General features: G+C 35.7%; 2 protein-coding genes and 1 long non-coding RNA gene across 3 annotated transcripts; 1 reads left to right on the top strand and 2 right to left on the bottom strand.

The window, feature by feature from the left end:
• Positions 1–681: 681 nt before the first annotated feature.
• LOC126814814 (zinc finger protein 624) lies at positions 682–4,935 on the bottom strand. Its single transcript, XM_050540192.2, has 2 exons — positions 4,761–4,935; positions 682–4,391 (listed from the first exon to the last, which is right to left on the bottom strand). The coding sequence occupies exons 1-2, from the start codon at positions 4,797–4,799 to the stop codon at positions 2,367–2,369; spliced, it is 2,064 nt and encodes a 687-aa protein (XP_050396149.1). The 5' UTR covers positions 4,800–4,935; the 3' UTR covers positions 682–2,366.
• A 2,262-nt stretch (positions 4,936–7,197) lies between these two features.
• On the bottom strand, positions 7,198–12,733 carry LOC130012296 (uncharacterized). The gene is made up of 4 exons (XR_008787710.1): positions 12,580–12,733; positions 10,881–11,799; positions 8,754–9,046; positions 7,198–7,959 (listed from the first exon to the last, which is right to left on the bottom strand). It is a non-coding gene; the product is annotated as an uncharacterized LOC130012296 (long non-coding RNA).
• Positions 12,734–13,852: 1,119 nt separating this feature from the next.
• On the top strand, positions 13,853–18,889 carry LOC126814822 (zinc finger protein OZF). The gene is made up of 2 exons (XM_050540205.2): positions 13,853–14,035; positions 17,234–18,889. The coding sequence occupies exons 1-2, from the start codon at positions 14,033–14,035 to the stop codon at positions 18,671–18,673; spliced, it is 1,443 nt and encodes a 480-aa protein (XP_050396162.1). The 5' UTR covers positions 13,853–14,032; the 3' UTR covers positions 18,674–18,889.
• The last annotated feature ends 1,575 nt before the right edge of the window (positions 18,890–20,464 follow it).

The following is a 20,464-nucleotide window of genomic DNA, read 5'->3' on the forward strand; positions in this document are numbered from 1 at the left end:
TAACACATGGGTCAATTTTATTCCAATAATTTGCTTGTGTGGTGCGGGGGGGGTCTTCCTTTAGTAGTGGGAGCAAACAGTAAAAAAGCCTACTTCTTGTTGCATGCAAGTCGACAATCGAAAACATGCCACTTGATGACTCAATTGCAGACCTCATTATCTAAAGTGTACGCTCTGGACTAAACGAAAATGAAATGAAATGAGGTTTAACGACCTTTTTTTTAACTCCGAACTGGGCTAATGAAGACAGGCATACACCATACAGTGTGCTATGAGGGAAATTTGGCCGGACAGTGGCACTACAGCCTACTCTTATATCGAATTCCAACTGCCAAGGGATCTTTTACGTGCACGCCAATGTGTACACGGGACCTCGGTTTTTCATCCCATTTGAACGACTAGACAGCTGTCATTGCCAAGCCCTCCGTCCTGCATCACTGATAAGGGGAAATCACGCCGTAAAATCTGGATGAACTTTCTCGGCCAATGCAGGGATCAAACAACCAACCTCCAGGCTAGCGAGCCAGCTTTTTACCCACTTAGCCACATGATCCCTGATAAAGACTAATAAGACGTTAAGTCGAACTTCGCTCAGTAATAAGCCGTAACTGTATTTTATAGAACTGTGACCTGTATATACCAGTTTAATTACTAAATGACATTGAAACAATGTATGGGGGTCTTTATTTTCTAAAATTTAAAAAATAAAAATACTACAATTCTAAATTATTTTTGTTAATATACATGTAGGCCTAGGCCTATATACAATGTATCAATATAATAAATATATACATGTAGGCCTATATACAATGTATCAATATAATAAATATCAATCAACAATCATATGAACAATTAATAATTGTATGAACAATCATATCAATAATAGGATCAATATTTATCTCAACAATTATTGTACCAACAATCAACAATCCTATCAACAATCGTATCAACAATTGTATCAACAATCGTATCAACAATTGTATCAACAATCGTATCAACAATCATATCAACAATTATATCAACAATCGTATCAACAATCGTATGAACAATTATATCAACAATCGTATCAACAATATATCAACAATTATATCAACAATCGTATGAACAATTATATCAACAATCGTATCAACAATGAACAATTATATCAACAATTGTATGAACAATCGTATGAACAACTGTATGAACAATTATATCAACAATTATATCAACAATTGTATGAACATTTGTATGAACAACTGTATGAACAATCAATAATCATATCAACAATTGTATGAACATTCGTATCAACAATCATAATTATTAAGAGTGAGCTAAACCTTTTATGTATATTAAATCAATTATACATTGAGTCCCAAGTTGGTGACTTTAGTTCCGAGTCGAGTGCCTGTTGCTGACTTTAGTACCATGTCAAGTCCCAAGAATTCGCAAAGCCCACTTTCTGTCATGTTGCCAGTTCATCAAATTAGTCAGCAATTATCGTGAATAAGGCAACTTAACAAATTACATACGTCTCCTCACTGTGACTCCTTAGCTCTTTCAAGTCGCGAGTTGAGTACTGGAAATACTGGGCCCTTATTCACGAAAACTTAAACTAAGATACAATCGAAATTTTAAGAAATACTGCAATTCGATTGGCTGACCAGTAAAATCAATTTGCATATATCAAATCTGCATATTGGTCAGCCAATCGAATTGCAGTATTTCTTAAAATTTCGATTGTATCTTAGTTTAAGTTTTTGTCAATAAGGGCCCTGGTTGATGAAAATGATTTACTGCAACCATCACATTTAAAAGGCGTTTCCCTGTTTTCTGTTAAATCAACACTAAACTGTTTTACTGCAAACATTTCTGTAACATTTAAAAGGGTATTCCTTCGAATGACTCATACTGTGTTCGTCTAAATCGATCCGTGATTTGAATGATTCACTGCAAACATTGCATTTAAAAGGCGTTTTTCTTAGAATGACTCATACTGTGTTCGTCTAAATCGATCCGTGATTTGAATGATTCACTGCAAACATTGCATTTAAAAGGCGTTTTTCTTAGAATGACTCATACTGTGTTCGTCTAAATCGATCCGTGATTTGAATGATTCACTGCAAACATTGCATTTAAAAGGCGTTTTTCTTAGAATGACTCATACTGTGTTCGTCTAAATCGATCCGTGATTTGAATGATTCACTGCAAACATTGCATTTAAAAGGCGTTTTTCTTAGAATGAGTCATGCCGTGCTGCTGTAAATCATTGCTTGATGGAAATGATTTACTACAAACATTGCATTTAAAAGGCGTTTTTCTTAGAATGACTCATACTGTGTTCGTCTAAATCGAACCGTGATTTGAATGATTCACTGCAAACATTGCATTTAAAAGGCGTTTTTCTTAGAATGAGTCATGCCGTGCTGCTGTAAATCATTGCTTGATGGAAATGATTTACTACAAACATCACATTTATAAGACTTTTCCTGAGAATGAATTATTCTGTGCTCCTGTAAATCACTGCTTGATGGAAATGATTGACTGCAAAAATCACATTTAAAAATCCCATGACTTTCCATGTGAGTTTTTAGACTTTGTTTAAAGGGAAACGTTACACAACAAATATCACATTTAAAATTACTTCTTCCCCGTTTATACGAACATATGTGAATATCCATAGCACGTTTATCGCGAAAAGATCTACCACAAACATCACATTTTTTTTTCTTATGCACCTTTATATGTGTTTCGAGTCCCGTTTTTAAGGGAAAGGTCTTGCTGCATACAAAACACTTAAATGGTTTGTCCGTAAAAGACAGTTGCCCTGTCTGTGTAGCTGTGTTGCCCGGTCTGGTATTGTTTAACTGGAGTTTAAAATTAAAAAAATTACCGCTATTTGCCATCTGACCGTTAAGACCTGCAACTTGTGGTTGCACAGGTTTATCAATTAATTCGTCGAAATCCACAGATTTCGAAGAGTTCCCTGGATTAAATTCATGAATTTTGACATGCCTCTTCAGTTCTATGTCTCCAGTAAATGATTTTGAACAAATTTCACATGTGTACAGTTTTTCTGTGCGATGGGATTTCATGTGAACGACCAGTTTATATTTGCGTGAATATATCTTTCCACATTCCTCACATCTAAAGGGTTTCTCATCTGTACATGTGTGTGTTTGCACATGTTCTTTCAAATCGAAAGTAGAACTAAACTCAGCGTTGCAGTGACATTTGTACGTTTTCAATTTAGATGAATGGGCTTTCAAAATATGTTGTGACAAATGATACTTCTTAGAGTATGAACTACTGCAAATATGGCATTTATGTTTTTTCTCTAAAGAATGAAGCTTCAGGTGGTCGGTGAGATTTGAACTTGAACGGAATATCTCCCCACAGATATGACATTTATACATTAATGAATCCCATCTTGTTTCCATGGTTTCATCGTTAACCGTATTTGGTACATGAGTCTTCATATGTGATTGTACAGGAGCGCCTTGGTTGAATTCTTTCGTACAGATGTTACTTTGATAGAACTGACGATTTTCCGTGTGGGAGGATTTAGGGGAATTATTTGCAGTCTCCAAATGAAAGTTTGGCCGTAGAAGTTTGTTGTTTAATACTAAAATATTTTGGGAAGCAACAATATTGGTATTTTGACTCTCACCACTCATCTGTAAGTTTCTATTGGTACATGTACATCTGTGTTTCTCTAGTTCACTGTATTGTGTGAATTTCTTTTTACAACTTGTACATTGATGTGATGTACTCGCTATAGAGTCCTCTTCTTTAATATGCATTTCACAATGTTCCACTAAATCTGTGTATAATTCAAATTTTTCGTAACACAGTTTACATTGATGTATGGCTTTTACATCATCAGTTTTCTCTTCTTTAACATCATTTTTGATATCAGTTGTTACCTCGGCAAAATGTACTTTACAATTTTCAGCATAAATTTTCTCTTCTTTAACTTTAACATGATTTTGTGCATCAGTTATCATCTCTTCAAAGTCTGCTGGACAAGCTTTTTCGAAGTCAACATCATCAGTTTTCTCTTCTTTAACATGTATTTTACAATGTTCTTCTAAGTCGGTGTATAATTCAAACATTTCACCACACAAACTACACTGATGAAAGTTTTTCAAATCCTTTGTTTCACCTTCCTTAACATGTGCTTTGGTACAATGATGAAAACTCGCAACATCTTCAGTTTTCTCTTTTTTTAGATGTAGTTTGTTGTGGTTTTGTAAATCATTTAAAGTTTTAAAAATTTTGTCACATACACTACACTGATGACCCGATTTCTCCATTTTAACATGTATTCTATTGTGGACTTCTAGGTCACTGTACTCATCAAAAATTTCATCGCACTGAGCACACTGATGTAAAGTTTTAACCTCGTTAGTTTCCTGTAATTAAGAAAATATAAGTGAAAGGAAAATGGAGTTTAATGTTCTACTTTTCTGGAACAGATCAAACAACAATTTAAAATAATTTTATCACTGATTGGGATGGTCGAGAGATAAAGAGAGAAATGGGGTTTAACGTCCACTCAACACCAACTAAGTCATTTTCGGGACTAACATGTGGTTCAATTTCATTTCAATAATTTGCTTGCACATGGACCTTATTATAAGTGGACTAATTCCAAATGATCTTTGGCCAGGGTTGTCTGTTTGGACACAGCGCATGACGGAAAATGACGTCAAACTCAAAGGGAAAACCCCTAAAAGTAAAAAGCACCTATTCACAAAATCAAAAATTCTACGATTTCGTACCATTTCCATCATTTTTATAAAACACTTATTCTTTGGCATGCCCTGTTTCTAAATCTACAAACTAAACCAATTCCATTGTGTAACTAACTGCTGACGGTTTAGCACAGCACAACCAATGACAAACAGCAACCATGGTTAATTTTAATCAGGAGTTTACGCGCATGCGCATATAATGTTGTATATACTAACTGGAATAGGATCTAGTCAACGCGACTAATTCACATTTTGATCGATTGCTTAGAATTGTCGAAATGAAATGAAATGGTGTTTCACGTCCTACTGCGCCGAATTACCCAATTTCCCCAATAACTTCAACTTTTAATTTTTCAAATCACAAAATACATGTAGTCAGCACAATTTAACCAAGGCAGCACCTATGTTGATGTCGAATATGAAATGTGTCCCAATGCTACAGAGTTCCGATCATTGTAAGATCATTTCTAATACTGTCATTGAGTCGACTGGCGTGGTTTCGAATCCCCGGTTGTACGTGGCAAGGAGTAGGGTCGCCTGTCCAACCTCGTGGGTTTTCTCTGGGTCCTCCGGTTTCCTCCCACTGCTAAAGACCACTACGCGCAAGCGAATTGTGTAAATAAAATTAAACCATGTTAGTCCCGAAATGACCTAGTTTGTGTCGAGTGGACGTTAAACCCCATTTCTCTCTCTCTCTCTCTCTCTCATTTCTAATACTAATGTACCCGAGGGTTTTTATAAAGGTCACATGATTACCAGTGATGTAACTGATGCTAAACGAATCACATCTTATCCAACTAGTCTGGAGGCTCAGTTAATGGGTGGGAGTGGGCATCAAATGGGCTCAAAGCCAGACCCAACTTTTCCATATTATCCAGCTACCAAACAAACAACACTCACTACTAATGGGGTTTAACATCCACTCGACACGAACTAGTTCATTTTGGAACCAACATATGGTTTAATTTTATTTCAATAATAATTTGCGTGCGTGTAGAAGTCTTTAGCAGTGGGAGGAAACCAGAGGACCTGGAGAAAACCAACAAAGTTGGACAGGCGACCTTACTCCTTGTCACGTACAATCAATGATTCAAAACCACGCCAGTTGACTCAATGACAGGCCTTATGATACAGCGCGCAAGAGCTAACCATTCGGCCATCCAACTTCCCACTTGTTGATTAACATATAATATCAATGAAAATGGGGGGTTGGATACTCGGTAATGTAAAATGACTGGATAATCTGTGCTAGTTCATGACCTAGTTATTCTCAGATGAAATGAAATGGGGTTTAACATCCTCCTGGTCTGCTCCAAACTGGGCTAATGAAGACGGGCATACGCCATACAGTGTGCTGTGAGCAAAATCTTGCCTGGACAGCGGCACTATGGCCTACTCTTACATCAAATTCCAACTGTCAAGAGATCTTTTATGTGCATGCCAACGGGTACACAGGACCTCGGTTTTTTGTCCTATACGAACAACTAGACAGCTGTCCTTGTCAGGCCCTCCGTCCTGCTTCACTGACAAGGGGGACCCACGATAGAAAATCTGGATGAACTTTCTCGACCAGTGCAGGGATCGAACACCCGACCTCCAGGCTAGCGAGCCAGTGTCTTACCCACTTAGCCACCGTGACCCCCTCAAATGTTGACAACACATCCACACTAATATTCATAGAATGTATGTCTGAATGATAAGAGGCTAGCATGCTAAGGGGGATTTAGCCCATACAGTGGCGCTTCTGCTGGCGAGGGTTCTTGTTGCATCCGAACGACTAGACCCCAGTCGTACACCACAACTGAAATAAGCGACATAGCTAAATAATCCCTAATAATCAAATAATACATGTCTACTTTTACTTTAAAGGAGCTAAATCGCTAATATTTGGGAACCAGATATTGACCCAGATATGTTGCAACTCATATAATTATAATAATGTAATATGAATGTATATAAACTGATTTATATCAAATTGTTTCAGTTCTACTGTAACTTTTTCAAATCAGTTATGTTTGACGAAATACAGCAAGGTCTCAATCGAATGACAATCTCTAGTGTCTGGTTATTCCAGTCTATACTAATAATATTTATTGCGCATGCTCTCCAGATAAGAATGTAGCTTCACCATTTGACATGACTTGTGGAATATGTCTAGCCTCGTTCTTTGAGTCCCTTGTTATAAATGGTGCTGAAACACATTATGGTACACGATTTGTGTACCAATGGTAAAATGTTTATTTTGTCTTAAATATTGGATATCAGAAGCCCATCTTTTCCCAGCAAAATCACAACATCAATGTTGATTTAAATTGACAAATAATGTCGAAGACTTTGGATGATACTGAGATAGAGACTTAGCTACGGACGGACAGACAGACGGGGATGACAACATTATATGACCACATTTCAATCTGGGCGTATAAAATCACTGCTCACCAGTAATACAAAACAAATTTTAAGCTGAAATGAGTGGGGGTTTATTCATAATGCTTCAGGTTATACAATATTACAAATGATTATATTAAACAAAAAAACTAATCATAATGTCCTATAAAGACTACATTTCAATGATTTTACTTCATTATTCTCAAAAAAAGGAAAGGAAAAGTCATTATTTCATATTAAAATTGATTCAATTAACCAAAAAAACTAATTATAATGTCCTATAAAGACTACATTTCAATGATTTTACTTCATTATTCTGAACAAAAAAAAAATGACAGGGAAAGTCATTATTACATAACTTATCTTAAAAGAAACAAACGTGGTCCCTCGAGTGATTACATTGCAAGAAGCTCCTCAGGATGTCCATCAAGTTGGAGCTGGGCGATATTTCATTTTATCGATATAAAATCATCACAGAATTATAAACTGTCAAAAAATACTGAGTTCAGAAAAATATCGAAAAAAACAAAGTTAGTGCGACGCACCTTGGTTTTTATTTTTCTGGATGATATTTAGCAGAAAATAAATGGTGAAAACATGCCTTTCTTTTTGTGTTATTTGCAATATTTTATTGCTTAATGATGAATAAAAAAGAATAAACAATGTCATAAACTTTCAAGTTTTCATTCCACAAATCATCTGCTGTAACTTTTCCTGCTCACTTTTCCAACCAATCGGTACTGTATTTTAAAGATTGTTGCAGCTCCTGTTCAATTTTCTGTGCATCTTGACGAATTGTCTATAAACCGATGTTTTCATTTTTCAACAGAATCATTGACTGAAAAAAATTCAATAAGACAGAAATATAAATAATGTTAGCTAGCAAGACTACTGATACACAGATTATCAATGTGTCAGGACAGTCTGTGATCAGGAAAAATCGCTAGTTTTGAGACAATGAATATACAAAGGGGATTGTGTTTGCCCAACTTTTTATGCATGTTTATTTATGGTTAAAATACAGATATGACTTTGGATGATACTGAGATAGAGACTTAGCTACGGACGGACAGACAGACGGGGATGACAACATTATATGACCACATTTCAATCTGGGCGTATAAAATCACTGCTCACCAGTAATACAAAACAAATTTTAAGCTGAAATGAGTGGGGGTTTATTCATAATGCTTCAGGTTATACAATATTACAAATGATTATATTAAACAAAAAAACTAATCATAATGTCCTATAAAGACTATATTTCAATGATTTTACTTCATTATTCTCAAAAAAAGGAAAGGAAAAGTCATTATTTCATATTAAAATTGATTCAATTAACCAAAAAAACTAATTATAATGTCCTATAAAGACTACATTTCAATGATTTTACTTCATTATTCTGAACAAAAAAAAAAATGACAGGGAAAGTCATTATTACATAACTTATCTTAAAAGAAACAAACGTGGTCCCTCGAGTGATTACATTGCAAGAAGCTCCTCAGGATGTCCATCAAGTTGGAGCTGGGCGATATTTCATTTTATCGATATAAAATCATCACAGAATTATAAACTGTCAAAAAATACTGAGTTCAGAAAAATATCGAAAAAAACAAAGTTAGTGTGACGCACCTTGGTTTTTATTTTTCTGGATGATATTTAGCAGAAAATAAATGGTGAAAACATGCCTTTCTTTTTGTGTTATTTGCAATATTTTATTGCTTAATGATGAATAAAAAAGAATAAACAATGTCATAAACTTTCAAGTTTTCATTCCACAAATCATCTGCTGTAACTTTTCCTGCTCACTTTTCCAACCAATCGGTACTGTATTTTAAAGATTGTTGCAGCTCCTGTTCAATTTTCTGTGCATCTTGACGAATTGTCTATAAACCGATGTTTTCATTTTTCAACAGAATCATTGACTGAAAAAAATTCAATAAGACAGAAATATAAATAATGTTAGCTAGCAAGACTACTGATACACAGATTATCAATGTGTCAGGACAGTCTGTGATCAGGAAAAATCGCTAGTTTTGAGACAATGAATATACAAAGGGGATTGTGTTTGCCCAACTTTTTATGCATGTTTATTTATGGTTAAAATACAGATATGACGTCATCTGCCAAGCGTACATTATTTATACTAGATGAAATATTGGACTCGCGTGACATATTTCATTGAAAAAGCATGTGCGGGATAGTGTATGTATTTTAAGTAGTTTAATGAGCTTGTACTTAATAGTAAGTTCAGGGGGACTGCACCACACAAAATCTACACAAAAACAAATACACGGACAAGACATCATACTCATGAAAACACAAACAGACAAACAATTTAAAAAAAGTGAATGGATCCGGGGGCTAGCCGTAAGCGTCCACTGCAAGACATTGCACAATATATTGAAACAACATTCGTGCGTTATTAATATGTTATGTAATGTCTTGCTCTCAACCATTAAACCACACTTAAAGGGTGACTGAAAGGAAATGAAATCAAATGGGGTTTAACGTCCTACTGTTGCTCCGAACTGGGCTAATGAAGATGGGCATACACCATACAGTGTGCTATGAGGGAAATTTTGCTCTGACAGTGGCACTACTGCCTACTATTATATCGAATTCCAACTGTCAAGGGATCTTTTATGTGCATGCCAATTTTTACACGGGACCTTGGTACCATCCGAACAACTAGACAGCTAGCTGTCTTTGTCCGGTCCTCCGTCCTGCATCACTGACAAGGGGAAACCATGCTGGAAAATCTGGATGAACTTTCTCGGCCAATGCCGGGATCGAAAACCTGACCTCCAGGCTAGCGAGCCAGCGTCTTACCCACTTAACCACCATGACCCCCCTTAAAGGGTGATAAACAGTAATCTAGATATTTGATAAAAAATTGAGATATTTGATTCCAGGAATATCGCTCATCTCTACTTCAAGTAGCATTAATTTCAGGACATTTCAGTTTCTTGTTTCACTGCAGGCTTTTCACTAGAATGATATGTTCTGTGGGAATTCAAATAGCCTATAAGAGAAAAAGATTGACAACAAAATTCACATTTATAAGGTTTCTGCTCAGTAATGCTCAAATGTAGCTTCAAACTTCCACTGGACGTGCTCGCTAGCCTGGAGGTCGGGTGTTCGATCCCTGCATTGGCCGAGAAAGTTCATCCAGACTTTCCGGTGTGGTTCTCCTTTGTCAGTGATGCAGGACGGAGGGGCTGACAAGGAAAGCTGTCTAGTCGTTCGGATGGGACGAAAAACTGAGGTCCCGTGTACACATTGGCGTGCACATAAAAGATCCCTTGGCAGTTGGAATTCGATATAAGAGTAGGCCCTAGTGCCGCTGTCCGGGCAAAATTTCCCTCATAGCACACTGTATGGCGTATGCCCGTCTTCATTAGCCCAGGTTAGGAGCAGAACAGTAGGACGTTAAACTCCATTTCATTTCATTTCATTTCCACTGGACGTAAAAGATGCGAGACATATTCCACATTTCTCCAGTATGGGTCTTGATGTGTCTCTTCAGTTCGCTAGCCGTATAAAACGTTTTAGTACATATACCGCAAATATACGTTTTTTCCCCTGTATGAATTGACATATGACCTTTGAGGTTGTGTTTCCAACCAAAGGACTTGAAACAAATTTCACATTTAAAGGGTCTCTCGGTGCCCGTGTGCGAGTGTTCATGCTTAATGAGACTTCTCTTTGTTGTATATGATTCACTACAAAGGTCACATTTAAAAAATGGTTTTTCACCGGTATGAATCGTCATATGACTTTTAAGATTCTGCTTCCAGGCAAATGATCTACTGCAAACATCACATTTGAAAGGTTTCTGGCCAGAATGTGTACGCATGTGTTGAGTAAGACTGGATTTCGTCGTGAAGGAATTATCACATTAATCACATGTATGAGGTTTATCACCAGTATGCGTGGCCTTGTCACTTCTCAGATTCTGTCTCCAACTGAATGCTTTATCACATAGGTCACACTTGTGATGTTTCTTAATACGGTTATGTGTCTCTTTGTGTTTAATCAGAGTGGAACGTGTGTAAAAAGAATCCCCGCAAACATCGCATTTATAAGGTATTTCTCCCATATCTATTGTCGGTTCCACTGGGTTCTTATTCAGTAGTTTCTTAAGAATTGTAAATTTGTTTGAAATACTTGTCACAGGATTCCCGCCCGCAACTTTCATTTTCCGACGTTCTTCTTTGTGTATTTTGCGGTGTTTGTGTAACTCGGTGAAAAATTGAAATATTTCACCACACAACTCGCAGGCAAACTGCTGTGAAGTACTTGGTATAGGCTCTTCTTTATTAGTATGAGTTTTACAATGTTCTTCAAAATCAGTGTATAATTCAAACATCTCACCACACAAATTACATTCATGAGCAGCTACATTGTGATCATTTTTTTCTGACTTAAAACGTAAAACAGAGTTTTTATCATGATCAGTTCTTTCTGATTTAAAATGTACACGATAATTTTCCTCTGGCTCAACAATGTTAGATTTATCTTCTCTAATGGTTACATGTTTTTGATTCAGGCTATCATGTTGTGTTTTCTCTTTCTTTACATGTATTTTATTATGGTTTTCTAGGTCAAGGAATTGTTGAAAATTCTCATCACATACAACACATTGATGCAAGGTTTCGACATCACAACCAGGTTCCTGTAATATAATAAGATATATGCATATAAATGTAGTAGGATCAGGGAAATACACACTGTAGCATGATCAGCTTTATTTTCTTTCCTTTTTTTGTTGTATAGGCCTAATTTTGTAATGGTGAAAATAAAACTAATCAAGGAAATTGTTTCTAATGTCTGAATGGGTTATCGTTAACAAATTAATGGTGGCCTTGACGAGCATTAAGATTATTGACCGAGACATTCTATAGTAGTACCGTAACCTACTGAAAACTGCTAAATCATACACGTTGGTTTGCTGTAGCACGATTTACCTAAATCCACCATTATTTCAACTCATTTATATCGATTATTTCTAATTCACCGTTCTTTATGCCAAATTGTCATTTTAAATTTAAAACCGTTGCATTTTTGTGTCCAAATGTAATGTTGAAATAATGGTGGCTTAATTAAGTACTACTTAAGTAGATTTGTGTATAACATTAGTTATATCCCTTTTGCATAGGCGTACGGGGAAATTTTTGACTGGGGGGGGGGGGGTGGTGGTTGGTGCCCAAAAAATGTAGTTTGGTTCTTAGTATGTTACATAATAATAATAAATTCGCTGTTAAATTGGACACATTCAAGAACACAATATCTTTTTTTATACAACTAGTGATTGGTTAGATAGTTAGACCCCTACTAAATAACCTATTGTTGACCATTTCGGCTATTGCAGGTCGGTATGGGTTTAATTTTTTATATTTAGTAAATTTACAAGAAATCGAATCGATCATCCCCAGTCTCAATTTATGAGACTCACCATTTCCATTAATCACGTGCATTAATAACTGCCGTAGTTGTATTTCTTTGATTCTTCAAAATTAATTAACATCAAACAAAATTAAACATTCAGTGTTTTTCTGCATTCAATTTCAGTCACAATCAATGTATTTTTCATTGTCCCTTCCTGTCCTCCATTTTGAAATAAAATACGTCTGCTCGTGCTCCAAGATTCGTTTAAAACTTTGAATCGAATCCATCCAACTCGAGTAATTCACAATTGGCATAATCTTGGGGCTATTGTATTTTTTAGTCCTAAATTCTGAGTTGAACTTTTGTTCTTGTTTGTTTAATTTTCTAAAATTGTTTGTAATAAGTGCAAGTTGATGACCTCATCATGTACTCTCTAATAAAACCAGACAGGCATCAAAATCAGACAAGATGTTATGGGTTACAATCTGCATCGATTGGTCCAATGGAGACGGGCATATGCCATAATTGTGCTAAAACCTGCACTTTTATTTCATACCGTTTTGAACAACTAGATGCCGTTTCTTGCCAGGCCATCCCAATCTTGCATCCCTGACAATTGGGAGCTGAACAGTCAAACCCAAAAACCTTGAATATGATTTGGAAAATAAGTTCTATTTATTGCCATACCATACATTTGTTTGATAGAATTGATCTCTTTATAAGACTACATGTAGCATAGCGTCCACTGGACACAAACTAGGTGAAATGAAATGAAATGAAATGAAATGAAATGGGGTTTAACGTCCTACTGTTCTGCTCCGAACTGGGCTAATGAAGACAGGCATTATACGCCATACGGTGTGCTATGAGGGAAATTTTGCCCGGACAGCGGCACTAGAACCTACTCTTATATCGAATTCCAATGTGTACACAGGACCTCGGTTTTTCGTTCCATCCGAACGACTAGACAGCTGTCCTTGTCAGGCCCTCCACCCGGCATCACTGACAAGGGGGGGGGGAACCACTCCGGAAAATCTGGATGAACATTCTCGGCCAATGCCAGCGTCTCACCCACTTAGCCACCATGACCCCTCCACAAACCAGGTAATGCCAGGGCTAACATACAGTCATATTGAAATGGCGGTTATTTTTATCGTAGAGGACAATGATAAAACAAATATTAATTTCACGAATCTCACTTTTTTGTCGTTTTAATTGATTGTTGATGTGTTTATGCTGACCAGAGAATCTATTAAAATTATGATTTACCTAATTATGAATTAATCGGGTTAGCGTGATCACCGTCAATAGGAAGTATACAACTAAATACCAGAAAGAAAGATGTCTGCCCTTATTAGGGTCTATAATTGTGATTTCAAGAAAGAAACAAGGGAATTTTCTTTTCCACGAATTTAAAGACAAATACCAAAGCTTTTTTGAAGACAATACCAATAGCCTTATTTGAAATATTGTATGATTATTATGGATTCGCCATTTTAATCTTCACGGATACAGACAATATGGTGTGTATGAACACAGAGCCATCTTATTTTATAGGCCGGAGGTTCCTTTGCAAATTATGCCCTGTTTAAACCCCATTCCATGCTGTGGTAGGGTGACCCATGCACTCTACAGAAATACAGTCCACCGCTGATAGTTCGAGACTACCACTGAAGCGTGCACATTCGCCGTGTCGAGACCAACTTTCTGACAGTATGATACTATAAATAGCCATGGCATGTGCAATTCTCTCCAAATCTATCAACTATTGCAGCCGCAAAAAAATTATTGTTGACAATTTTGAATAGCAGTAAAATTAAGCTTCTTGGTTATTACAGCAGATTTAGAAATTACGTTCGTTTCATTTTTTAAATCGCTTTATCATTAACTGTACCGTTAAGAGCGGCATCTTTTGGTTTAGTACAAATAATATCTCTGAAACACTCGGGTTAGACAGGAACATGATACTAGCAGTAGTTTCATTTTACTTTTACAAGCTTCTTAAAACAATTGTTGAGCTAGCTAACGTGCTTATTTCTAAATTCAATTTCTTGTTCTAGCTTTCTGTTATGTTTCGTAAAAAAGTAGTCTTGATTATCCCGACCTGTCAATCAGACGTAGAATGGTCGATAGACTGGTTAACCGAGACTAATTTCAAAACAAGGGCACGTAACCTATCTTTTACTCAAAAGTGTCTGGATGTTATGGACGACATTTGGAACCAGTTTTCAGTCTATTATTTATAGATGATTAAAGGTCATAGCTTATTAAGTACAACATGATCGTTTATTTAGTGACTATAATTGTGTGAAACTGATTTGAGGCTTGGCATATATATAAATATTGTGGCGTAATTGTCGAGATATTTGGAGATATTTATTTATGGTGGGTCACCCTAGCTGTGGAGAGGGTGTCTGTGTGTTTTCTGGCAGGTATAACACTAGTTCAGCTCTGAACATAGGTCTCATTACACTCGCACTGTACGTTCAGGAACCGTCCTATTGAATCCTTGGCGAAAATTTTTCACTTATTGGACAACTTTTTATTGCTAAATGCTCGCGTGTCAGTCCCTGTGAACGCCTAAAAATTGTAAATGAACATCTTAGTGAGAAAATAAGACCTTGCTTACCTCGCTAGAACCAGTATGAGCGATACAACACGCTGTTAAAAACACGTCCCCGTCTTCTAAATGACTTGACCGATGCCATTGATAGGGTAATGCACAAATCTACGAACTCAGCCATATAAGATAAAACGAAATTTAGTTTAACACGAGCGCATACATGAAACCATAAGACCTGTCATTGATTCAACTGTTGTATGTACATGTCCAGTTACACGAAAGGCATGAATTATTATTATTATTATTATTATTATTAAAGCATATTTATAGTGCACCCTTTCATATTCAGGGGCACTTTACAATGTAATAATAATAATGACTTTATTTTCTGAGGGAACATATTTAGTACATGAGTTCTAATTTTCAACATGTCCCTCCTACTCTATAAAATAGCAACTACACAGTAATAATATTTACAAAGTGCATATATATCATATTATATGATAATAAAGAAATATCAAACAAGCAAACAAACAATAAAGAAAGAAAAAAAAAGGCAAACAAACATACATTCAGAGGACAACAGTAATTAACAAGGGTTCAAAGATTTAACGAGTTTTACTAACTCCTTTCTGAAGATAAAACTTAAAGACGCGTGTTTCACAGTTTGAGGTAGTATCATAAATAAACAACACGATTATGGACATGTTAACAATTGTATACAGAGTCAGTTAAAAGCCTGATTAAATAAATGTGTTTTAAGTTGTTTTTTAAAAGAATATAGAGATGTACAACATCTTAAACTAAATGGTAGATTATTCCATAAAACAGGTGCTTGATAACTAAAAGAGCGCTGATCATAAGAGACTAATTGAACAGTTTTGGGCTTTAAAAGTAGTTTATCTGATGTATGTAATGTTCGGCCAGGTGTAAAAAGTTAAAAAAGAAACGAGAGGTAAACAGGAGCTAAATTATTTAAACATTTAAAAGTAAGTAATAAAATCTTAAAATCAATTCGATATTTAACAGGTAACCAGTATAAATTATATAAAACAGGAGTTATGTGGTCACATTTCTTAGTTAAAGTAACAAGTCTAGCTGCAGTATTCTGTGCTTTTTGTAATTTATCTATCAGCTTAAAAGGTAAACCAACTAAAAGTGAATTAAAGTTATCTAATCCAGAAGTGACCAGAGAATTAACAAGTGACTTAGTGGCCTCTACAGTTACAAATTTACGTATTTTACCTATATTTCTGATATTAAAATAGCACAATTTACAAATATTATTTACTTGAGCTCCCATAAGCATAAAACTATCAAAGATTGCCCCAATATTACGAGCAGAATAAGATGAAAATAAATCACAATTACCAATTACAACAGGGGGGTTATCATGTGCAAATTTACTTAATTGATGCCTTGAGCCTAATAACAAATATTCGGTTTTATCATCATTCAATTTTATGAATGACATCCATCTTCTAATTTCACTTATACAGTTCTCAAGTTGCAATTCTGATAAATTGAAAGAAGATGGACAATTAGGTGTAAATGAAATATATAATTGAGTATCATCGGCATACAAATGAAAGCTGAGACCATATTTTCTGACAATATCACCTAATAAAGCCTAAAGATACATTATGGAAGATTAGATGAAGAGCTAGCAGTTCTCACTATAATAGTTAAAAACTAGATAATGTAAAGGCAATTTGCTGAAAATTTCGTCAAATTGATCCACTCTGAACTGAGATTTCAGCGATTTTATCCTCGATCATCATTACTAAAATCGGTAGGCCTACAATAAAAAACAGTCTCGATTATCCATTTCATGATTAAATCATGAAAGAAAGTTGAGCAGCAAATCAGATAATAATCTAGTAAATATCACAGGCTAGCAATGATATCGAGAGTTGAATATGGTGTGGATAAGTTAATTAATGTCTAATTAATAATTTAGATAATATTTCAGGCCTAAAGAAAGATCCGCAATAGGCAGATTTAGCTCTTGCATAATTTATGTTTAAATTTCATTATGAAAATCCTGTCACTAAATCTAGCGATCTAGAGTATATGTATGATAGTCATGTACATGTTTCAATAAATGTTCATTGTTCTTGTAGAAAACTAACGATGTTATAATTTTTATGTATTCCAGGAAACTAATGATGTCAACACGTTTCATCAGTGTGTTGTATGCGATGAGATTTTTCAAGAGTACAGTGATCTAGAAGTTCATAAAAAAATACATATCAAAGTGGAGAAAACTGATGAATTAGGTGGAGCCTGCCATATAAACCTCGAGGATAGAATAACTTATGTAGAAAATCATAGTAAAATACATATTAAAGAAACGAAAACTGATGAAAATTGTTGTGTATATGTTAAAAAGGAGAAAACCAGTGATTCAGAAGGTTTTCATCTATGTAAGTTTTGTGGGAAAGCGTTTGAAGTTTACTCTGAATTAGAGACTCATTGCAAAACACATGGAAATGTTGTTAAAGAAGAGGTAGCTGATGATGTTGAAGCAATACATCAATGTAAACTGTGTTATGGAATGTTTGAATTATACACGGACTTAGTAGAGCATTGTAAAATACACGGTGATCCAGGTACGCAAAATATTTCATCAAGAAAAAAGAAAACTTTTCAATGTGACATGTGCAATAAGTCGTTTACAAACAAATGCAGTTTAAGATCACACAAGAGAACCCAGCATTCTGGAAAGGCCATTAATTGTGACTTTTGTAAAAAGGTTTTTATGAAAAGGAGCAGCTTTGAAACACACACCGAAATACATCATTCGGGTGACAAGCCTTTTAAATGCGATGTTTGTAGTAAATCATTTAGTTTTCAGTGTAATCTTACTGCCCACATGCTGTCACATACGGGTGAGAAGCCATTTAATTGTGATCAGTGTGATAGAACTTTCAAAAAGAAAGAGAGCCTTCAGAATCATAAATTGATAACCCACAGTGGAGTGATACCTTATAAATGTGAAATTTGTGACAAACAAATCAAATTTCAAACCAACTTTAAGAGACACATGAAAACCCATTGGGAGCGACCTTTTAATTGCTATGGTTGCCACCAATCATTTTGCAGCAAAAAAAGTCTTGAACTGCATCAGAGTGTTCATGATGATAAGCCTCTCCTATGTGAAATTTGTGATGAGCTGTTCAGTGCCAATGGAATCCTTGAAGAGCACTATAACAGCATACATGCTGTAGATGATTGTTTCAACTGTAATGTCTGTAGCCAATCTTTTAGCCACAGTTTTTATTTACATCAACATTTAAAAATTCATAAAGGAATCTACTTTCAGTGTAACATTTGCTACAAAACTTTCAACAAATACAGCCGGCTTATGTTGCATTCAAATTATCATAGCGGAGAGAAGTCATTTAAATGTGATGTTTGTCAAAAGGTGTTTATTCAGAAAGGTCATTTACAGACTCATTCCATGATTCACACCGGGGAAAAACCTTTTGAATGCCGCGTTTGTGGGAAAGCGTTTAATCGAAATCGAACATTAGCAGGACATTTAAAGATACATATCCGAGAGGGAGTTCTGTCAAGCGATGACGCTGTTGTTTGAAGAATGATAAAAGAGGGTGTTCTGTCAAGCAATGACGCTATTGTTTGAAGATTTATATACATGTAAGGGAGGAAGTTCTGTCACGCTTCTCGCTCTGCATTGTCCAAGAAAATTCATCAGGATTTTTTATCATTATTATTATTATTATAGCTCAATTTATATAGCGTTTCATTACACATTCATGTTTTTAAGTGCATTCAGAACAAAACAGTTCTAAAACATTTTTGAAATAAATATGTTTTTAAGTTACATATAAGTCTTAAAGTTCTGGATGGAACAGGAGAGTTTTTGGAAGATCATTCCACATTTTAACTGCTGGGACGAAGAAAGCTTATTCACCAGAACGTTTATTATATTAAGGGATCCTCAATATCCTACGATCACTTGAAAAACGAAGGTTGGATCGCCGGGGAGTATAGAAATCAAAGAGTTCTTATAAATAACTGGGTGCAGTGTTAGAATAAATTGATTTAAACACATTCACAAGAGCTTTAAATTGAAACTTGACTCGAAGTGGGAGCCAATGTTACTTAGCTGTTATATGTTCAATTTTTCCTATTCTAGTTATGACACGTGCAGCATTGTTTTGCGCTAATTGTAAACTGTTTAAAGCTGTTTCTGGTGCGTCTTATAGAAGTAAATTTACATAGTCCATATGAGATGTTACTAATGCTCTAACAACACTCTGGCAGGCATCAGTATTAAGATTAGAGCATATTCTCGAACATAGCTTTCATTTGACGATGTATTTTCTGTATGATACCACTGATTTGGGGAACTGGGGACATAGGTTCATAGGTCACATAACCAACATTTTTAGCCTGCCTATTGAACACTGAACATTTCAACCTTTGAAAATGATATGAAATGAAATGAAATGGGGTTTAATGTCCTACTGTTCTGCTCCTATGCTGGGCTAATGAAGACGGGCATACACCATACAGTGTGCTATGAGGGAAATTTTTCCCGGGCAGTGGTACTATCGCCTACTCTTATATCGAATTCCAACTGCCAAGGGATCTTTTACGTGCATTCCAATGTATACACGGGACCTCGGTTTTTCGTCTCATCTGAATTCATCCTTTGAAATAGAATACTATGATCTATAGTATCAAATGCAGCACTGAGATTCAAAAGTGCACAGCTAGATTCTTATCCAGTGCCAGGTCACTATCGTTTTTAATTTTAAGTACAGCCGTCTCTGTGCTGTAATCTCTTTTGTAAGGATATTGAAGTGATTCGTGTAAATCATTTTCAGACAAATAATTTGAAATTTGAGACGCAATAACTCTTTCAATAGACTTGCCGATGAGGATCAAGGAGTAGGCCATAGTGCTGCTGCCCGGGCAAAATTTCCCTCATAGCACACTGTATGGCATATGCCCTTCTTCATTAGCCCAGTCGGAGCAGAACAGTAGGACATTAAACCCCATTTGATTTTAATTCATTTCTCTGTCAAGCACATATTCAAAGGGGAGACAGAGAAATAGGGTTCATTATCCACTCGACATGAACTAGGTCATTTCGGTATTTACATATCGTTCAATTTTGTTTCAATAATTCCCTTGCACATAGTTTATTTTAATTTTTTTTACCCGTGGGCGTTAACGGGAAGACACAGAGAAAACCCATAAGGCTGTACCGACGACCCTACCCTTTGTCACTTTCAACCAGGGTATCGAATCCACGCCATTTGACTCATTGACAGAGCTTGTGATTTCATACGCACGTGTTAAACCACGAGATCACACCCTAATCCCTTGAGAGCTACATTATTGTGAAAGTGGAATT

Source organism: Patella vulgata, chromosome 3, assembly GCF_932274485.2.
Source record: "Patella vulgata chromosome 3, xgPatVulg1.2, whole genome shotgun sequence".
Taxonomy (NCBI): domain Eukaryota; kingdom Metazoa; phylum Mollusca; class Gastropoda; family Patellidae; genus Patella; species Patella vulgata.

Coding starts and splice junctions, on each gene's coding strand:
- LOC126814814 (XM_050540192.2), bottom strand. CDS start 4,799: ATGCCAAAGAATAAGTGTTTTATAAAAATGATGGAAATG. Junction 4,392..4,760: donor TTATAAAAATGATGGAAATG/GTACGAAATCGT, acceptor TCTTAATTACAG/GAAACTAACGAGGTTAAAAC.